We start from the raw sequence: 22,216 nt of genomic DNA, 5'->3' as shown, positions 1-22,216 counted from the left end.
ATATACTCTTACCTTATTTAAAATTACGCGTTGATCGGACTATTATTGAGACCTACAGAGCCGCTAGAAAATAGGATAAATATTATGTTTTTGGTCCATTTCACCCGCTAAATATTTCACGATCATCACCAATAAGAATAGGGATCTATTCTGATCTGAACCCGACCTCCATACAAAATTTCGTGACGATCGGTCCATAATTGCCGCCTGGAGCGTGTTTACAATTTATAATGGACAGACGGACGGACGGACTGACGGACGGACACACATCTAAAAATCGCTTTATCTCGTCGAGATATGAAGATTGGTATACCACATTGGGGGCCTCCGACGAATATTTCGCGGTGTTACATGAATTTTTACCAAAACAAACTTATAATACATTTTCCACATTGTGGTATAGGGTATAAATATGAACGGAATTAGTAAAAAAAATCATAATTTAGTTTTTTTTCTGTGCATTTTCTTTTAAATTTAAACATCTCTAAATGTTCCCATTCTCATTGCAGGCACTGTAAGGAAAATAATAAATGAAAAGAAAACAAAACAAAAGCAATATGAACTTGCCCTTGTCCTGTTCTCTCTCTTCGCTGTGGCTTAGAAAAAGCTTTCCCATCCACTACTAATAAAAATATTTCGCTGATAGAATGAAAAACAAAAAATAAAATAAATCAAATAAAATTAGACATTGATTAGCTGCCGCTAAACCTAACCTAAGTCACAGACACGGATATGAGCCGCTCAGTGCACACTTCGACTAACTCCACTTTTTGAAAAATTTGAGATTTTAGTGTCAAAGCCTTTGATAACGCCATATCTATTTATGATTGTAATATCTTTCCTGAATAATAAAGATGAGCACCTTTAAATAACAAGTTTTTATTGACCACTGAATAATATGCAATTTTTTTCAGTGCACACTTCGATTAACTCCACATTCAAATGTAGCTCTGCTCGCAACTTGTACATTTTTACATGCAATGTTGTTTGTTGAAACCATAGATTGCCTTTAGAAAATGATGACGTATATAACATACATTTTTGACGTATATTACATACGTCGGAAACGTCGTAAACCTAGCCATGAAGAATGACGCTAACATAAAGCTAACATGAATTAATTACAAATATTGTTTTATAACCGAACTGCCAAAATTAATTTTTATGTAAAACCTGTAATATATGTGTATAAAACTAAGTTTTTCGTTAATAAAAAAATTCAAGACCTAACTTTATTACTTTTTTCAGTGCACACTTCGATTAACTCCACCATTACCACAACATTACTAACGATTGTTTGTTGACTATTGTTTTTATTTTATTTTATATACCGTTAGATAAAAGCTATACCTGCTATTATGCATTCTACATTATATATTTGAATCCATATTATTAGGGGAATTTTAAAAAACAATATGCACTTCATCATTGATTTTCTCAACTTTTTGTTTTATGGAGTTAGTCGAAGTGTGCTCTGAACGCCTCATATGCTAATGGTCGTGATTTAGTGTGTCAGTTTGTGACTTGCTCATTGTCTGTGTTACCTACCTATAATCACAGAGAATACGCCGTCATAATAGCGTTGATATGTTATGTTGACTTAAGTATATGTCAACTAAAAAAAAATACTTTGAATCTGCGGGAATGACGTCGGAAATGTGTGCTAATAAATTCGAATCAAATTATCTGTAATTTGTTTGTATGTAATGAGCTGTTGTGGAGGCAGGGGCATATAGAGAGGTTTAACGATACAGAGATCAGTTCACTAAAAGAGAAAGAAAAAGAGATGTTAACATTTATTGGGTTTTATACCTCGTGTATGGGTTTGATACAAAAGTTTGTAATACATCATTATATCGATGAGGGCCTACCAAAAGAATGAATAAAGATTCAGTCGGCCTTATGGACTGCTGAACACATTTAGCCTATTTATATATGTTCCCACAAACATCACACGGTGCTCTTGAAACAATTTTAAATGGAAAGTGCTTACACCTTGGAAGTTTTTGCGGATTCTGAAACTACAATGTTCATAGATGAGAAAAATCAAAAAACAAAAAAAAATCACCGGAGCTCTTTTTAAATAAATCGCGATTTAAGTTGACATTTTAGGGGTTGTTTAGATTTTCACGATTTTGCTTAGAAACCGCAAGTCCCATTAAACTGGGACTAAAGGAAAAGTTGTAGCTATGAAAGTTCTTTACAAGATTGACCTTCATGGTATTCTCGTCGGTTTTACCGTTTGTGAGATATAGAAGTTCCAATTGGGACAATTCAAATTCAATTCAATTCTGTATCGCCCCCTTATAAAACAATGTCGTGACTGCAAATTCCCAACTTAAACTTATATATCTAAAAAATGGTACAACTTAGGATAAGTTACTTAAACCAGTCTTGTAGAGAATTTTCACAGCTTTAAGATTTTCTCAGGTCCCATATCGATAAGACTTACCGTATTCAACCAAAATCGCGAAACCCTAACCAAAAAACCTAAAAATGTGAACTGAGCTTCTTTATCTCAAAAATGGTACAGGCTGGGAACAAATGATAAAAGTAAAGCCTCTAGAGAATTTTCTCAGCTACAACATTTTCTTTAGCTCCATTTCGATTGGACTTGCGGTTTCCAAGCAAAATCGTGAAAACCTAAAAAACACCTAAAAATGTGAATTTTGACCGCGATTTATTTAAAAATCCCTTCAGCTATTTTTCTTGTTTTTGGATTTTTCTCTTCTATGAACATTGCTGTTTCAGAATTCACAAAAATTTCCCCTGTGTAAGCGGTTTTCATCAAAAGATAGTTGAGGCGCACCCTTCATGACATTGTTTTATAAGGGGGCCATACAGTTAGTGCATTGTCCCAATTTGAACTTCCACATCTCAAAAATGGTTTTTTGCGGCTTCAAAGGTATTTTATTGATTGACTATCTGCAAAAGTGTAAAACAATAAATTCAGAGTACTATTGCAACCTTTTGGATCAATTAAATGTACAAATTCGGAAAAAACGTTCTGGCTTACAACACAAAAAAATAATTTTTCATCAAGACAACGCACCAGCGCACAAGAGTGTTTTAACAATGGCTGAAATCAACGAATTAAAGTACGAGTTGCTTGACCACCCACCTTATTCTCCTGATTTAGCTTCCAGTGACTTTTACTTTCCGTGCGGAGTTTTTTTTTTCTTTCTTTTTTTCTCCCATCGGACGCCTCCCCAGGTGGTGGATAGGGGAAAGCTCATCAGATATGACGGGTACCGCAAAAATAAAATATGTGGGGCGAACCAAAAATAAAAGGAAAAGGCAGCGTCTGATCGAGATTCGGCGGCAGCAAACAGCGTCTGTACTCCATTGGAGCGGCTGAAAATTAGATGGAAAACTATACACCCTTCAGAAGGCCACGGGAAACCACTGAAGTAACTCTCCCATGAAAATCATACAATATGAACAACCAACAAAACACATGGCCCTCAGTCTCCGGCCAATCGAGGGTGCTAAGAATCCCCGAAGGTAAAAACAAGAAAACACTGAACATTGGAACATGGAATGTCCGAAGCTTGTATGAGTCTGGAAAACTTAACAATACTATCAATGAAATGAACAGATTTAACATAGATATATTAGGCGTTAGTGAAACATGGTGGACGGAATGTCACACATTTAAATCCCAAAATGCGTCGATATACTCCTCAGGAAATATGGAAGGGACACACAGAAGAGGTGTAGGTATCATCGTTAGCAAAAATGTTGCTGGCTGTGTTGCTGGATTTGTTCCAATGTCCGATAGGTCAATGATGATAAAAATAAAAGGAAAACCGCTTAACTTAAACATTATTCAAGTATACGCACCCACATGTGATGGAAACACAGACGAGGTCGAAAAATTCTATGACGAAATCAATGAATTGCTAAAAATGACGAAATCACATGAAATTACAATAATTCAAGGCGACTTCAATGCCAAAGTAGGAAGCGAAGAAGTATGCGGTATTACAGGAAGTTTTGGTCTCGGCGAAAGAAATGAAAGGGGTGACAGATTAATACAATTCTGTCGAGAGCATGGAACTACAATCACTAACACACTATTTCAATTACACCCCAGAAGGCTTTATACGTGGAAATCACCACAGGATAACAGAAATAATATAATATATATAAAAATACCGAAAATCGGGAGGTACCGTTCTATGGGGGCTATATGAAGGTGTAGACCGAAACCGACAAAATTCTGGGGGAAAGTTTAATACCCCTAAAGAAGACTGCGTACCAAATTTCAGCCATTTTGATAGGATAAAGAAGCTAAAACCTTAAAAATACCGAAAATCGGGAGGTACCGTTCTATGGGGGCTATATGAAGGTGTGAACCGATACCGACAAAATTCTGGGGGACAGTTTTATACCACTAAAGAAGACTACGTACCAAATTTCAGCAATTTTGATAGGATAAAGAAGCTAAAACCTTCAAAATACCGAAAATCGGGAGGTACCGTTCTATGGGGGCTATATAAGGGTGTGAACCGATACCGACAAAATGCTGGGGGAAAGTTTTATACCCCTACAGAAGACTACGTACCAAATTTCAGCCATTTTGGTAGCATAATGAGGCTAAAACCTTAAAAATACCGAAAATCGGGAGGTACCGTTCTATGGGGGCTATATGAAGGTGTGGACCGATACCGACAAAATTCTGGAGAAAAGTTTTATACCACTAAAGAAGACTACGTACCAAATTTCAGCCATTTTGGTAGGATAATGAAGCTAAAACCTTAAAAATACCGAAAATCCGGAGCTACCGTTCTATGGGGGCTATATCAAAACGTGGACCGATATATCCCATTTTCAATACCAACCATCCTGCAAGTAATAAAAACTTCTGTACCAAATTTTGACTCTCTATCTTTAAAATTGCGAGCTGTATTTTGATTTCAACAGACAGACGGACGGACGGACGGACGGACTGACGGACGGACGGACGGACGGACAGACGGACATGGCCAAATCGACATAGAATTTTATGCTGATCAATAATATATATACTTTATAGGGTCTCCGACGAATATTTCGATGTGTTACAAACGGAATGACAAATTTAATTATACCCTCCATATGGTGGAGGGTATAAAAATAATGAAGAATGGATGACCAATGAAATTTTAGAGCTTCGAGCAGAACGCAGTAAATTTAAAAAACATTGATTACGAGAAGTATTGGGAAATCAACAAAGAAATTCGAATAGCAACTCGTGCTGCCAAAAACACACTGTTAAATAGAAAGTGCCAAGAAATTGAACACCTACAGAATGTGCACGATGATTTTAATCTTCACAAAAAATTGAAAGAAGCGGCCGGAATTTATAGGAAAAATATCCCCACAACGCTTATTGATAACAACAACCAGCCAATTTTTGAAACAGAACAAATAAAGAGCCATTGGAAAAAATATATTGAAGAATTGTTTACAGATGAAAGCCGATCCAACAACGAAAATGTTAATATCAATATTGCTGGAAATGCGATAACGGAGTCTGAAGTAGAGCATGCGATTATAACGCTGAAGGACAAAAAATCAACAGGACCTGACCAAATACCTTCCGAAGTGTTGAAGCTAATAGATGGACGCAATATACAAATATTAGTAAAACTCTTTAATAATGTATATGATACAGGCCAGTACCCACATGACTGGTTATTATCGACCTTTATAGCAATACCGAAGAAGATGCATGCAAGGAATTGCAGTGAGTACAGGCTGATTAGTCTCATGTGCCACATCCTAAAAATTTTTCTAAGAATAATACACACAAGAATATACCCCATATGTGAAAAGGCTATGGGAGAACCACAATTTGGATTCAAAGAGGGCATGGGGACGAGAGAGGCTTTACTCTCCATGCAGATACTGGTGCAGAAGTGCAGAGATGTCCAGAAAGATGTTTTCCTTTGCTTCATAGATTATGAAAAGGCTTTTGACACAGTTCAACACGACAAGCTAATAGATATATTGAAAGATATTGGAGTTGGGGAGAAGGAAATAAGATGCATTAAAAACTTATACTGGAGTCAAACTGCACGGATTGATATAAATGGCGAAACTACGGACGAAATTATTATATCAAAAGGAGTAAGACAGGGGTGCATATTGTCTCCTATGCTTTTCAACATCTATTCCCAAAAAATATTTAATGAAGCCGTGGAAAATGAAAGAATAGGGATACAAATACATGGACGAACAATAAATAATATACGATATGCAGATGATACCGTAATAGTAGCTAGCAGTCTACCTGGTTTACAAAGGCTCGTAGATAAACTTACAAGGGTGAGCGAAGCAAATGGCCTAAAAATAAACATTAAAAAAACAAAATACATGGTTGTGAGTAAGAAAAATGACCATTATCACACCACACTAAAAATTAATAATAAAAATATTGAGCGAGTCACTAATTTCACATACCTTGGAGTATTGTTAAATGAAAAATGGGACTCTTCCAAGGAAATCAAACGTCGTATAGAGATGGCCAGAGATGCATTTTTCAAATACAAAACAGTCTTTACAAATCACGATATAAGCCTCTCAACAAAAGTCAGATTCGTGAAATGCTATATCTGGTCCGTACTACTTTACGCAGTTGAGACATGGACCATCAAAATTGCAGATGAGAAAAAACTTGAATCCTTCGAGATATGGGTCTACCGAAGGATTTTAAAGATACCATGGACTGATCATGTAACAAACCAGGACGTTTTACGCAGAATGGGTTTAGATAGACAATTGCTGCGACATGCCAAAGCTCGGAAAATTGCATATTTGGGACATCTGATGAGAAATGAAAAGTATAAACTCCTGCAAACCATCATAAAGGGCAATGTAGAAGGAAAAAGAGGAAGGGGCAGGAGAGAATTGAACTGGCTGAAAAACATACAAGATTGGACAGGCTGCCATGATGAAAGAAGCATGATTTCGGCGGCAAAAAATAGAGAGCTGTTTATGCCTGTATAATATAAAATAGCATAACACATTTATAATAATATTGTATGATCGCTTATATCCGGATAACGGATTTGCAAATAAAGAAGAAGAAGACTTTTACTTGTTCCCAAATCTAAAAAAAATCCTTGCTGGCACGCGTTTTACCTCAAATGAAAATGCAATTACAGTTGTAAACCTCTATTTTGAAGATCTTGAGGAAAACTATTTTAATCAAGGGATAGAATTGCTAGAAAAGCGTTGGACTAATTGTGTTGAAGTTTCAAGAGATTTTATTGAAAAATAAAAATATTTTTGAAATACTAACTATTCTCTTTCATTGATAGGCTAAGAAGTTTCCGAACCGCCTCGTATATGAGGAAAAGACAAAATTTGTTAGTTTTGCATCGAAAAAAAGTGAAAAATTTTTTTAAGCTGCACGAAAGTTTTTTGGTACAGGGATTGAGAAAAAAATGCCCGTTCTTAAATCTGTTCGAGATACTAATGTCGGTTATTGCGCGTAAAAGTTATAGCGCTTTCAATTTTGATAATAAGAAAAAATCGTACAAAAACGCTACTCATTATATTGAGATACATTGTAAATTAATGGCTTCCTACACACTATATGATTACTGAGGTCCCATAACTTTAGTGAAAATATGTACATTTTCGCGGAAAATAAGAAAGAATTAAAAAATTTATTGTTTGCAACATGTTTTAATAAAATTCAAGCTGTTTATGATTCTTAAATATATTTAAAAACTAGTAAGGAAAGGATCAAAGTCGGGCGGGGCCCACTATATGATATCCTACACCACTGTGAATATGTAAAATATATATGGGAGCTATATCTAAATCTGAACCGATTTTGATATAATTTCGCACATTTATTTCTAGACCGAATTCAGCCACACATTCCAAATTTCATCGAAATCGGACGTTTATAGCGTGTTTGGTGCAGCAAATAGGTGAAATATGTGGGAGCTATATCCAAATCTGAACCGATTTTTTTTTATAATTTATCACATTTATTTCTTGGCTGAATTCAGTAACACATCCAAATTTCATCGAAGTCGGACATACATATATAGCGTGTTTGGTGCAGCAAATACGAGAAATCGGTCGAAATTATATATGGGAGCTATATCTAAATTTAAACCGATGTTAACCAAAAGTAATAGCGTTCTTCCTATGGGTACCGATTTCGTTTTTATTTTCTAGGATTCAGTTACACATTCCAAATTTGATCGAAATTGGACATATATTGCATGTTTGGTGCAGCAAATATGAGAAATCGTCCGAAAATATATATGGGAGCTATATCCAAATTTAAACCGATTTTCAGCAAAAGCAATTTTCAGCTGAATCGGATAATAAATGCGACATGTACTTTGATCACAAAAATACATGGACAAACGGACGGACGGACATGCATAAATCGACTCAGAAAGTGATTCTATGTATATCCCCAAAAGGAACTATGGGTCTATCTCATTTCCTTATGCATTTTACATACAAATGCACAAAGACATAATACCGCTTACCCTAGTGTGGTGTAGGGTATAAAAATATGTACGTAATCTAAACATCGGGAAGATTCAATTAAACTTAAACTTTACAAATCTATTTAGCGGTTCGTATATTATAGCAAAAACAAAAAAAAAAAATATTGAGCAAATTAAAAAAAATGTTTGTAAGAAAATAATATTTTTTCAAATTTATATTGTGAGTTAGTTGAAGAAATGTATTTTAGGTAAAATTCGCGCTAAAAGCACATTTATCGTTGTAATATTTTCCCGAATACACGCTAACTTCTTGAGGAAGGTAGGGAAGTTGTTCATATAAATTTTGGGTACCTTTCAATGCGGAATAATTTTGAAGGAAAGCTGTAATGCGTGAAAATCACGAATTGTTTTCTTTTCATTTGTAAACATTTACCAAGATTTACTTTGCGCAAAAAAATTTTATAACGCTAATAATAAAGTACACACACTTTTTATGCGCATCCGATTTTACTATCAACCGTGAAAAAATACATGGACCTAAACCTATTTCAATAAAATCCATCAAGAACCGTGCATGTGGCATCACACAGTAATTTGGGATAAATCGGATACAGTTTTCATACCGCTTAACTTTTTAAACCTCTGTTTCCGCAAAAAAGCGAGTGGTGTGTCGCGAAATAGTCCGCGATATTTTCAAAAAAAAAGTGCAAATATTTTAATTTTTGTACTAGCCGTTTCCACCATTCTAGGGGATTTATTTTCAGGATCTATTATGATTTATATGATCCGGGCCAGCTTACTCTAAAGGATATTGCAAATATGAGGGATGCACGAAAAGTACCTGGTCTAGGCAACACCGCGTTTTGCCAGACGCCATTCGATATTTTTTTGGTAAGTTTGACAATTTTTAGCCTACATTTACTCAGGACAGTTTGTCCTGCAATCACTTTGCAAAAAAAAAAAAATAAAAACACATGGAAAAAAGTGTTGTCACGGCGTGTTAGTGTTCAGAACCAAACTCATAACTTTCAAAGGCTACGCTAAGCGTTTGTCATGAAAGCCATACAAAGATTTGAACAAAAAATTCAACTTTGTAAAAAAACAACTTGCATTTGAAAGAGGAAATAAGCTAGAGGATAGCGAAGCCGCCCCACAGTCGATGTGTCTGAGGAGCCTTCCTAAACCAAAGGCGAAACATGCATGTCACACAGTGGTGATTGTGTGGGTTCGTATCGTCGGCTTTCCTTTTTCAAAAAGCATCTTGGTCAGTAAGCTCGTCTCTAACGAGAAATTAATTAAAAAATTAATAAAAAATGACCTTCGCCTAATAGGCAAAAATTTTCAAATAAAAATGAAGAATTTTTCACAACTTTCGACGTGGATAATCACCGCAAGAGTATATCGATCAAATTAAATCTTTGTATGTCGATAAAGGGTCATCCTATAGGACTATGAAAAACTGGTTTAATGAATTTAACCGTGGTCGGAACTCGCCAAAACGAAGGTCGTGAGGTCGCCCAAAATCGGTCGTTGTGCCAGAAAAAATATATGCCCTCCATGAACGGATAACGCGAGATCGCCATGTAAAATACCGTGAGATAGAGGCATCCGTGGGCATTTCTTCCACCAACTAACATTTGATATTGCATAAACACCTGGCCGCAAAAATGGATTTTTCTCGATAGATCCAGCAAAATTGGACAATCGCTCAAAAAACGGCTCCTGGTAATTGGTTCAAAGAAATTGTGCATAAAATCGTTCGCTTCAAACGACGTTTATAAAATCGTCGCAGATGACGAATCTAAGATCTATGCTTAGGAGCCTAAAACAAAGCAGGAATCGGCCGTTTGGGTCTTCGAAAGCGAGCCAAATCAAACGAAAGTTGTTCATGTAACAAGCACTTCGAAACAAAAGATTGCCTGTTTCTTCAGAAAAACTGACCTTGTGTCGACTATTTGACTTGAGAAAGATCGGACGGTTAATTTTGCCGAAGTCTCCTGAGAAATTCGAAAAACGAACAAGAGAAGAAAAATCATCATGACAATGTGGGCTCTCACACATCGATTCAAACCAACGCCTGTTTGACCGGAAAAAACGTGGAATTGATGGATCATCCGCCGTACAGCCCTGGGGATCCACTTCATTTGATTCCAGCACATCAAGAAAAAAAGGCGTGGTCAACGATTTTTGTTGCCTGAAGATGCTGTAAAAGCGTTCAAAAACCATGTTTTGGAGGTGTCTCAATCGGAGTGGAAAAGGTGTTTCGCCAATAGGTTTGAGTGCACGAAAAAGTGTATAAATCATGCTGGAGACTTCTTAAGAAAATAATAAAACCGTTTTTGATGGTAAATATTCGTGTTTTCATTGTTAGGCCAGATAGTTATCGTTCAGCCTTAGTACTGTACCCAAACAATTTTTAGAAAAAATATCGCACTAAATTTTAGCCTTCGGCAGTAGATTGCTGTGATTCTGTGTGGGCTACATAGCCATGATTGGTTTTTTTAAAATGCCAGAGTGCACGTGCAAATTAAATAAAAAATACAAAATACACCTAAAATCCAGCTTCAAAATGTCAGCATCCATAAAAGGTGGATGCAGTGGAAATTTTAAAAAGTGGTACATTAGAAGTGTATTCTTCATTTCGTATTCTTCTACTTTTACTTTGGAAAGATGTCCGTTATTTGAATGGCTTAACCAGCAATCGAATAGCAACGTAAAAAACACGCTAGCTTCAACGTGTTTTTGACTATGTTTATTCATTTACGCGGCCATAACTTCCACGCAAATTATTTTGCCAATTTTTGAGCTTTGTTCAAAAACATTTAATTTCAAATATTTTTACATATTTTCAAGAATTTTTACATATTTTCGTTCGTGATGTAGGTTTTTCATACTGTACAGGTATCTCACATAAGATACATGTGCAGTTTCTTATTTCCATCCGAAAGCCACTATTTTTCAAAAATATGTAAGATTTTCATGAGATGCAAAATCATTTTCCTATTTTTCCCTATATTCCACTATTTGCTCTCATATTTCCTCTCTTGCTCTCAACTTTGTTCTCGTTTTCTTTTGATCGTATTGACAATGTATCAACAAACCACAACACAACGCCCGCCATCGTCTCACTATCACATTAAGACTATATCAACAACCCTGTAGGAAATGTCAATATTGAATCTATACTGACTTACTACTGACATTGTCAACAGTACTACTAACAAACGGTAGACAACTCATGTAATTTCCTATATGTCAGTAGTTGCTGAGGGACCATGTGTTGACATTGGAGGTAGTGAGTCAGTGTAGAAATTGGAGGTACCTACCACTGTAGGTCACAATAATTTTGTTAGTTAACCGACAAACCAAACATACAAATCGAAAAAACAAAGTGTTTTTAATTTCTTTAATATAAAGGCATCTAATATCTCAATGTATATCTCATATGTATTGCAGATAGACTCTAATGTATGTACATATGGTTCGTATTGTTATGCTATGTTCACAAGACGATAACAACTACAGTGATAATCCTTTAGAAGAAACCTTGGCTTCATGGAAACTATTTTTATACCCTCAGCATTTATGCTAACAATGTATATACACTTTCATACGGGCAAAATGTGCCTCATCGAAATAATGGTTTTAGACCCCAAGTATGTTTGGACGAAATCCGTTTCAGACCATTTGGAGTCGATTTAGCAATGTCCGTCCGTCTGTCTGGCTGGCTGGTGCTCACGATAACTCTCGAACGGATGAACTAATTTGGTCCAAAATTTGGCTTTCGTAATATTTTGTCCAAACTTAAGTTTAAGTTCGAAGATGGGTTATATTGGTCCACTCCTTCCGGTACCTCCCCCAAAAAAGTTCGAAAATGTTCCGAAAATTTGTGCGCACTATAACTCTTGAAGGGAATAACCGATTTGGTCCATACCTTATACATCGTAAGATTTCTATCAGACTTAGATGAGGTTCTAGTATCGACGTAATCGGTCCACTTCTTCGGGTACCTCCCACACAAAATTTCGGAAAAGTTCAGTTTAGGACCTGCTCTCGAATCGCTTTGATTTTTGTGGTAACAACTTGTATTTACTGCCCCTCATACGACGGTATAAGTTTAATGAGGGGCAAGTTCATACTTCCTGAGAAAATAGCGTGAAAGGTACAAAAAACCCCTACGACACCGTGTGTAGTGGTTGGAGCGCAAGATAACTCTAGAACGGATCTGCCGATTCGGCCCAAAATGTGGCCTTGTGCAAACTTAGTTTAAGTTCGAAGATTAGCCAAATCTGTACACTTCTTCAGGTACCTCCCCCACAAAAGTTCAAAAATGTTCGGAAAATTTTTTCGTACGGTAACTTTTGAAGGGAGTGGCCGAATTGATCCATACTTTACACATCCTAATATATCTACCAGATATAGAACAGGTTCGAATATGGATTATATTTGTCCACTCCTTCGGATACTTCCCACACAAAATTTTGGATAAATTCACATTAAGACCTCCTCTCGAATAACTTTGATTTTTGTTGAAGCAACTGAGGTTATATCTCTGTCGGCAATGCCGCCTGATACTTTTTTACTTTTTTTTGTCCCTTACTTATATACCCTCGTTAGCATAAATGCTGAGGGTATAAAAACGGGTATCCGAAGCCATAAATGGCTACAGATGTGACAAAGTCCTAAAAAACCAACATCCTCCAGCAATTGCGGATAGTGAGCGGCTTCCTCCAGGGGAAACACGTTCTATACTGGCATAACTTAGTTTCGGTTACAGTAGCTTTCTAGCTGAAAAAAACTTCAGACTTGGATTAGATGTGTCCATCAAATATTTGGATTGCTGGGTTGCCGTACGCCATTAGTTTTCTACTCCCCCGATCTCTTGCTTTATCTTTCCAACATTAAATACCACGCTTTTTGCTATCATTTACCGCATGCTCATTGCACATTGTACCACCGGAAGAAAATCGACACCAGCAGAAAATAGCTTACCCATCAACTTGATTGCAACCCGCAATTAAAACCAACATTTTATAGATTTAAATTTATTTTTCTTTATTGTTGTTATTATTTTTTTATTATTATTATTGTTGTTGTTATTGTAATTTCTATTAAATTCTATGAAATACTTAATGTCTGTAATTTACGTGTTGTTGTTGTTGTTTTATCTTTGTTTATTTGTAGAATTTATTTACTGTCAATATTGGATAAAAATTTAACAAATAGCTTCGTTTGAAGAGAGGGAGGAAGGAAGGAAGATTGTTTCAAGTGTTAGCTGATATGGGGGTTATAAGTGTGGAAATATTTGCATATTTTCATATGCAATCAATATTTTGCTTGTTTTAAATCTAGAAAAAGGAGAGAAATATTATTACAGGGGAGAAAAGGTGAAATGAAGTGAGAAAGGGGGTGGGGCGGGGGGCAACTTGTTGTGGGAAGACGACCGGTATACAAGTATTCTTTCCATTTTACTTGCCTTACCATTAAATAACTTTTTATATATTTTGTTTTTACTGTTAAAGTATACTATTATTGTTTTCAATTTGTTTATTTGTTATTTTTGTTTTGTTTTTCAAAATATATTTAATAAACATATTTATTCTTTCTCTCTTGGAATTTTTCATGCGTCTGTGTGTTTTTTTTCATGTAAAATAATTTTGATTTAATCCATTTTTGTTGTTTTTGTAATAATTTTCTAAATTTAATTTTTTCTTCTTCTAGATATGTATGTATGTAAATAAGTGTTTATTTTCATGTTCACATGATGTATGTCCTTTGGTGTTATATGTGTGTTGGTGAGTACTATAAGGATATTTCACTAATATTATTTATGTATTTAATTATTGTCTAAAATTTGATTTAAAACTTAAATGCTACAATTGAATATCCATAGCATGCCTTGCAAGCAAGCATTTCATCATCTACCATCCATCAACTCATCCATCCATCCATTTATCCAAGTGTATTCAGGTGTCCAATAACAACATTACATTATCTTCTTGAAAGCTAACCTAAATTGTGTGGATGAATGCGGATGGATGATAACTGATGCTGATGATGATTCTGTGTCCATGTGTGTTTGTGTGTGTGTGTGTTCATGGAGTCTCATGTTGTAAATTTTGTTATAATTTATATTTTAATTATATAAATATTATTTTTATGTTCTTCTTGTTGTTGTTAATACTTTGATACGATTATTTATGAACATTTAAATAATTATTTGTTTCTGTTGGTGTTTTTTGTTTGTTTTGTTTTTCATATTACAGATATTCCTGTCATGATGCTGCTACAACATATTTTGGTACATACATATAAATGAATACATTTATGTAGATATGTTGGTAGTTGGAAAGTTAAGGGTATATGTGTAGTTTCTTTGGGTGTTCAAGAGAGCGGGGGGCATTATGCAGAAAATTTAACAGAATTATCTACAAAAATAAGTAGAATTTAATATTAAGCTACTACGTCCGTCGTAATTAGTTTTAATGACAACTTTTTATTTAATTTATGCTTGACAATTCAAAAATATGTATTTTCTATCTCACTTCTTCGGTCCACTGTCAAACTGAGGAGGTTTTTAAATTTATCAACAGATTTCGTTTGTAGCGCTTCTTTTCTCTTACGGACTTTGTCGGATTTTTTCGACCATTGATACGGGTTAGGATTTATTATCGTCCATGTCCCCTGTGTCTTTATCCTAAAACGATCTAATTATAAAAGTTAAAAAATGGTTAAGTCGAATTCTCCCTCTTATTGAGATTTATGTATATGTTTAATTTTTCATGGCTGATGAACCGTTGAACCACATGATTTAAGGAATTTTGCAAATATATCGTTTTTCTTGTCTCGAAAATTAATTTGCAAGCCGATGCACTCATAAGTATAGCAAATATAGCGATTATAAATCACTAACCCCCCGAAATTCATCTGCAAATATATAGCAGTTTAGACCACTGGACACTCCCGAGCATTTTCTGAAAATTGCATGAAATTATGTTCAGTAGTTTTGGAAAAATGGGTGACATAGGGGATGGAAGATACCAAGGAACGGTCCTGACCGGTTTTAACATGGCAAAGCCCAGGATTTATCTTGGTCCCTCTTTCATCTCAAGTGGACACTGACCTCCCCGTGGTGTCACCTGGGGAACTGCCTTTAACACCCGTTAAAGGTAGTGAGCTAACATGTGCCGCGCGTTCACCAATAAGAACGTTCAAAACTTGGGTTTGGGCGTCGGGTTAGTAACCCTCCCCTAGAAAAACAGCCTACTATGAAAAAACGAAAGAAAAGAAAAACAAATCCATCAAAAGTTGACGACCCCCGCAAACGTTTTAAGGACCATGATCGGCGAATCTGCACCTGGAATGTTCGCACTCTTTATAGAGAAGGTGCAGTCTTCGCATTGGCAGACGTACTTGAAAAGTACAAGGCCGATATTACTGTCATACAGGAAATACGATGGATTGGGAAAGGCGTCACAACAACACCTAAAGGTGACGCACTGTATTATAGCTGCCATGGCGTAAAGCATGAGTTTGGTTGCGTATTCGTAGTTAGTCGGAGACTAAAACATCTGGTATCCAGCTTCACCCCAGTGAATGAAAGACTTGCTGCAATTCGAATAAAAGCTAAATTCTTCAACATCAGCTTTATTTGCGCTCATGCTCCCACTGAAGAAAAGGACGAACAGACCAAAGATATATTTTACGAGCGCTTAGAAGAAACATATGACCGTTGCCCTGCCCATGACATTAAAATTATACTAGGCGATTTTAATGCCAAAATTGTAAAGGTGAATATCTTTGGCCCAACAGTCGGGAAATTCAGTCTCCACAGTAAAACATCTGACAATGGTATGAGGCTGATAGACTTTGCAGCTTCAAAAAACATGCTAGTTAGCAGTACCAGATTTAATCATCTCGATATTCATAAGGGCACCTGGCTGTCTCCAGATCAAAGAACAAGTAATCAAATTGATCATGTTGTAATAGATGGAAGACATTCATCCAGCGTGTTGGATGTACGATCGTTCCGAGGCGCAAACATTGATTCGGACCACTACCTTGTTGCAGCAAAGGTACGTACCCGTCTAATCGTTGCAAATAAAGCACGAACAGAAACAACGCGGAAGTTGGACATCGATAGGCGGCAAACATAACAGATAGCCACAGCATATTCCATTGCTTAATGCGAGCACTCCTTGGAGATCTTTTCTTAGTTCGGTCTATGGAACAAATGTTCTGTAATGGGCGAGCTAAGTAGGTAAGTTTTGGAAAAATAATGTATTGAAAGAGCGGGAGTACACCTTTTTCACATGTAATTCGAAACATTCCAGTTGCAATTCGTAACATTTCATTTGTAATTCGATTATTCTATTTGTAATTCGTAACATTTTACTTGTAATTCGAGAATTCCATTTGTAATTCGAATTATTTCATTGGTAATTCGAATTATTCCTTTTGTAATTCGAATTATTCTATTTGTAATTCGAATTATTCCATTTGTAATTCGAATTATTCCATTTGTAATTCGAATTAGTCCATTTGAAATTCGAATTATTCCATTTGCAATTCGAATTATTCCATTTGAAATTCGAATTATTCTATTTGTAATTCGAATTATTCCATTTGTAATTGGAATTATGCCATTTGATATGCGAATTATTACATTTGAAATTACACATAGAATAATTCGTATTACAAATAAAATAATTCGAATTACAAATGCAATAATTCGAATTACAAATAAAATAATTCGAATTACAAGTAAAATAATTACAAATAGAATAATTCGAATTACAAAAGGAATAATTCGAATTACAAAGGGAATTCTCGAATTACAAATGGAATAATTCGAATTACAAATAAAATGTTACGAATTACAAATGGAATTCTCGAATTACAACTAAAATTATTTGAATTACATCTGAAAAAGGTGTAGTCATCATTTTTCAATATATAACATATTTAAAAAAGTGGGCGTGGTCCGGTATTGTGGCTCCAAATATGTACTTAGGGCGCACACAACCCCATTGCCTCCCAAAATTTATGATGAAACCGATATTATCATAAGTTTGTCTTATACATATCGCGTTTAAAAGAAAGGCGTGGGGAAGGTACCCCACCTACAACACAATTTATAAAATATCAATAACAACGGCAGACATTTGGCTTTTGCTGCAAATTTGAAGGAAATCGTTTGAGTAAATATTGGAGGTATAACATATTTAAAAAAACAGGCGTGATCGGGTCTTTAGGCTCCAAAGAAGTACCTAAATTGTAGAATACTCCGTTCTTTTAAAAATATAGCGTTCTTTTAAAAATATCGCATATGGGAAGGTACCCCTCCCCCCTCTCTGGAATTCAATAAAATATGTGCCTTTTTTCGGGGGTCATCCCTGTACATTCCCTGACACTTGTTGGAAAATTGGTTCAGTAGTTTTTGCAGAAAAAATTTAAATTGAAAATTCAAAAAAAGTGGGCGCGGTAAAATTTTCTTTGTATAAAAAAATAAGTAAGATTATGGCGGCATTTGATTTTTATTCATAAAGATATGGCGTTATTTAAATATGGCAAAGTGAAGTATCCCGCCACCTTCGAAATTCAAGAAAATATGCATCATATTTTCACCGGGGGCTATAATTCTCTGAAATTTTCATTCTCTGAACATTTCAGAAAAATAGGTTCAGTATTTTTGTGGATGTAACATATTTTAAAAAGTGGGCGTGGTAAAGTCTTTGGGTCCTAAAAAAAGTAGGTAAGGTCGGAGACACAACCACAATTGCTTCGCAAATTAATTCCCAAACCGATACATTCGTAATTATTGTAAATATAGAATTTTTAAAGAAATAGGGTATAGGAGAAGTACCTCGTCCCTTTCGAAATTCTAGAAAATATGTAGCCTATTTTCTGCGTGGGACATTCACTGACGATTTCAGGAAAATCTGTTCAGTAGTTTTATGTAGAAAAGATAAAAATTGAAAAAAGTGGGTGTAAAAGTGGGCCTGGTCAAATTTTCTTTGTATAAAAACGTAAGTTGGGTTATGACGAACATTAAAAAAAAATTATCCAAAACGGTCCACCCGTTCTCAACTGATGTCATTATCAACGAACGACATTTGATTTTTTATTTATATATAAATATAGCAGTTTTCAAGAAAAATGGTATGGGGGAAGTACCCCGCCCCATCCGAAATTCAACAAAATTTGTAGCCCATTTTAAACGTAACCTGCACATTCCCTGACAATTTCGGAAAAATCGGTTCAGTAGTTTTTGTAGAAAAAATAGATAAAAATTAAAAATTGAAAAAAGTGGGCGTAAAAGTGGGCATGGTCAAATTTTCTTTGCATAAAAACCTAAATCGGCTAATGTCGAACATTTCACAAAAATAATTATCCAAATCGGTCCATCCATTTTCAACTGACAAACGACATTTGATTTTTATTTATATAGATTTCTGAATTTTTATTTAATAACAATTCAGAAATAAATAATACAATTCAAAAATAATTGAAATATCTGCTATTAATGTGGGGCATACACTGTTTTCTTAACTTTCTTCTCATTTCTGACCCTTTTACTCGAAGTATCAGGAAACATTGTTCATAATCTCTTAAAGCTCTAATTTCGGATTAGATTATTGTTGGGCTTTCAATCTATAGGTCGACCTCAAGGTCAACAAAACTTATATTATTAATTCAGTATCCGGCACCCTCACAAGTAAATACTAAACAGCGTGCTTGTATTGTGTTAAACAACAACAATTGCTGAAACGAACGAAGGAACACGATGTTGGCTACAGCAAAGCAAACGAAATGTCGAATGTCTCCGACACATCTGAACAATTTCGGAAGCAAAATCGTTCAGATTTCGTTCCGATTTCTGTACGACTTTTCGTAGGGGAATTCGTTCCGATTTCGTAGAGAATGTCGGAAACAAATTTCCCTTCGAATATACCAATATTTTTCTTCCGATTTCGGTACGAATTCGGATCGATATGCTGGCAACAAATTTCCCTTCGCACAACAAGCACCTTTTGTATATATCTAACTCCTTGCTGTTAGATATCTACAAAAGGTGGTTGGTTTCATTTTAGTTTGTTGTCGAAAATCAAAATGGCTGGTTATAAAATTCGTATATAAATTTTTTAAATATAAATGCAGCATATAATAATTCAATCTAGAGCTGATTAGAGCTAGAGCTGGTTATAGAGACTCAACATATTCGCGCACAAAGTTTACATTGTTCTACTATAACTACGAAATAACAGCAACATTCTAATGATTTTAACATTAGAACGTTTGAAATTACAATAAAAACATAACAAAGATCAATTAATAAAAATTGGCGTCAGAGAAATTTTTTTCCTTCGATATTCATACGACATTATTCCAAAATCGTTCACAATTCTTTACGAAGATTCTGAAGGTACCTTCGATTTTCATACGACATTATTCCGGAATCGTTCAGAAATCTGTGCGAAAATCCGGAAGAAAAAATTCCCCTTCTGAATTTCCCAAGGATTTTTTTCCGATTTCGTTCCGACTTCTGACCGAAATCTATCCGATTAAGCTCCGAAATTTCGTTCCGAAATTATGTCAACCGCTTCATACAACTTTCGTTAAGGTATCGTTACGATTTCGGATCGGATAGCGTCCCAATTTTGTTCCGATTTCTTCACGATGTCGGTACGTGTGCGTCTGTTTCTCTTTCCTATGCTCATGAACTTAGGAAAGTATGTGCGGATGTGTGTCGTTTTCCATTGCTGTATTAATTTCAAAAAATTAAGAGGGCCTCAGTTAATATTGAGGGCACAACCTTCAAAATGCCGAAAATCGGCTAAACAAATTTCATCCATTGCGGTTTGATAATGACGCTGACACCTTCAAAATACCAAAAATCGGGAGGTTCCCTGGGTACTATATCAACACATGGATCTTTATCGACTAATTTCTGGTGGAAAGTTGTATACCCCCAACGAAATAAATAAATACCAAATTTCAGTAATTTCGGTGGGATATTGAGGCTACAAGCTTCAAAATACCGAAAATCGGGAGGTAACCCTTTTATGGCTGCTATATGAAAACGTGCACCCATACTCGTAATTCGCTTATGAAATATTTTATACCCAATCGAAGACCAAATTTCAGTCATTTCGGTGGGATATTGAGGCTACAACTTTCAAAATACCGAAAATCGGGAGTTACCGTTCTATGGGCGGCTATATGAAAACGTGCCTGCATACGGACCCATTTCTGGTGGAAAGTTTTATACCCCAACGAAGACTAAATGCCAAATTTTTAGCCATTTCGGTGGAATATTGAGACAACCACCTTCAAAATACCGAAAATCGGGAGGTACCGTTGTAGGGGGCTATATCAAAACGTGGACCAATTTTTAAATTGGAAATTTGACATTTTGGAACTTGGAATCGTGCCCGAAGTCATTTAGTTTGGTGGCTGTAAACATTATGAGAGACTACGTGGCCCTCTATTCCGGAATTGTGGGCTTCCCCAAATATTCCAATAGCAGGACATCTGTGGGCTGAACTAATGAAATTGATTTTCCCCTTTTTTATATGCTCAGCTTTTGGCTAAAGAGGGTATGTACACACACTTTGATACGATGAAAATCTGCCTCATAGAAATAATGGTTTTAGAACTCAAGTATGTTTGAACGAAATCGGCTTCGGACAATTTGGAGTCGATTTAGCCATGTCCGTCTGTCTGTCTGGCTGAAGCTCACGATAACTTCAATCGATTGTGTCCAAATTTTGGGTCTCGTAATATTTTGCCCAAACTTAGTTTAAGTTCAAAGATTATCCATATGGGTATATTACTTCGGGTAGCACCCCCACAAAATTTCAAAATCTTTTGTTAAAATGGTGTGCACGATAACTCTCGAATTGAGAACCCGATTTGGTAAAAACTTTCTACAACGAAATATTTTTTCCAAACATAGATCAGTAACTCTTCTCGGATTGTGATGAAATTGGTTGCATCAGGTTGTTCTCGGCACAATTTTTGTTTGTTTGAACTCTAATGACAGATGAGTAGAAAAATTTAGAAGTTGGGTATCCGATTTTGTCGAAACTTTGGATATCTTAAAATTTTTCGCAACGTACATCAAGCTCTAAGAAGGTCTATGTTGCAAAACATCTATGGGTACCTCCCTGACAAAAATTCAAGTTTTTACCGAAAGTACTTCTGGTGACCCTTTTTACAGCGATCTAATGTTTTTCGTTGGGATGTCCATGCGGTGACCAACAAAAGTGCCTGATTGGCAGTAGTGATCGTGCAAATGGTCGAGAGGAGTGATTGAAATTAGTCGAAACTTTTGTGCACAGTAATATTTCTTAGAAAGGCAGAAATTGTAGTTATCTTTACCATATTTCCTCTGATCAAATGTGACTTCTTTGTAATTTTGTTGTGGTCTTAAACATTTTGAACACAATTCAGCATAAAATATTAACTTTATAAATTGTTTCTACCGATTTCTTCATTAGAATATTTTTATATCCCAGAAGATGAGGGGTATATTAAGTTAGTCATTCCGTTTGTAACTTATCGAAGTAATTATTTTAGACCGACAAGACACGGAGGAAAAAACGGCCTCTCTAACATATTTTGCAGCAAACATATATATGTTCTAACATAAAAATATATGTTATAACATAAAATATGTTTGGATCCACACATATGTTATGTTAGGGAATGTTGCAAACATATAATATGTTTGGATCCAAACATATTTT

The 22,216-nt window shown here is 35.5% G+C and overlaps 1 protein-coding gene across 16 annotated transcripts in view; it reads left to right on the top strand.

Moving 5' to 3' along the window:
* LOC141389583 (uncharacterized) overlaps window positions 1-22,216 on the top strand; it is a 62,093-nt gene that overhangs the window by 4,943 nt on the left and 34,934 nt on the right. For 11 of the 16 annotated variants that reach the window (XM_073961306.1, XM_073961299.1, XM_073961300.1 and 8 more), the window contains one exon: window positions 14,187-14,260. The exons of 3 other annotated variants lie outside the window; for them this stretch is intronic. In XM_073961306.1, coding sequence (XP_073817407.1) covers window positions 14,193-14,260 — 68 coding nt within the window. In that variant the 5' untranslated portion in view covers window positions 14,187-14,192. Of the gene's footprint in view, window positions 1-13,538; window positions 16,726-22,216 lie in introns of those variants that run through there. 2 more of the 16 variants (XM_073961309.1, XM_073961307.1) reach the window with 2 other exon arrangements.

The sequence above is a fragment of the Musca autumnalis genome, unplaced genomic scaffold (assembly GCF_047663935.1).
Source record: "Musca autumnalis isolate F117 unplaced genomic scaffold, ASM4766393v1 scaffold_1, whole genome shotgun sequence".
Lineage (NCBI taxonomy): Eukaryota > Metazoa > Arthropoda > Insecta > Diptera > Muscidae > Musca > Musca autumnalis.
The sequence above is the reverse complement of the archived record's forward strand: the minus strand, read 5'-3'. Positions and strand labels throughout refer to the sequence as shown.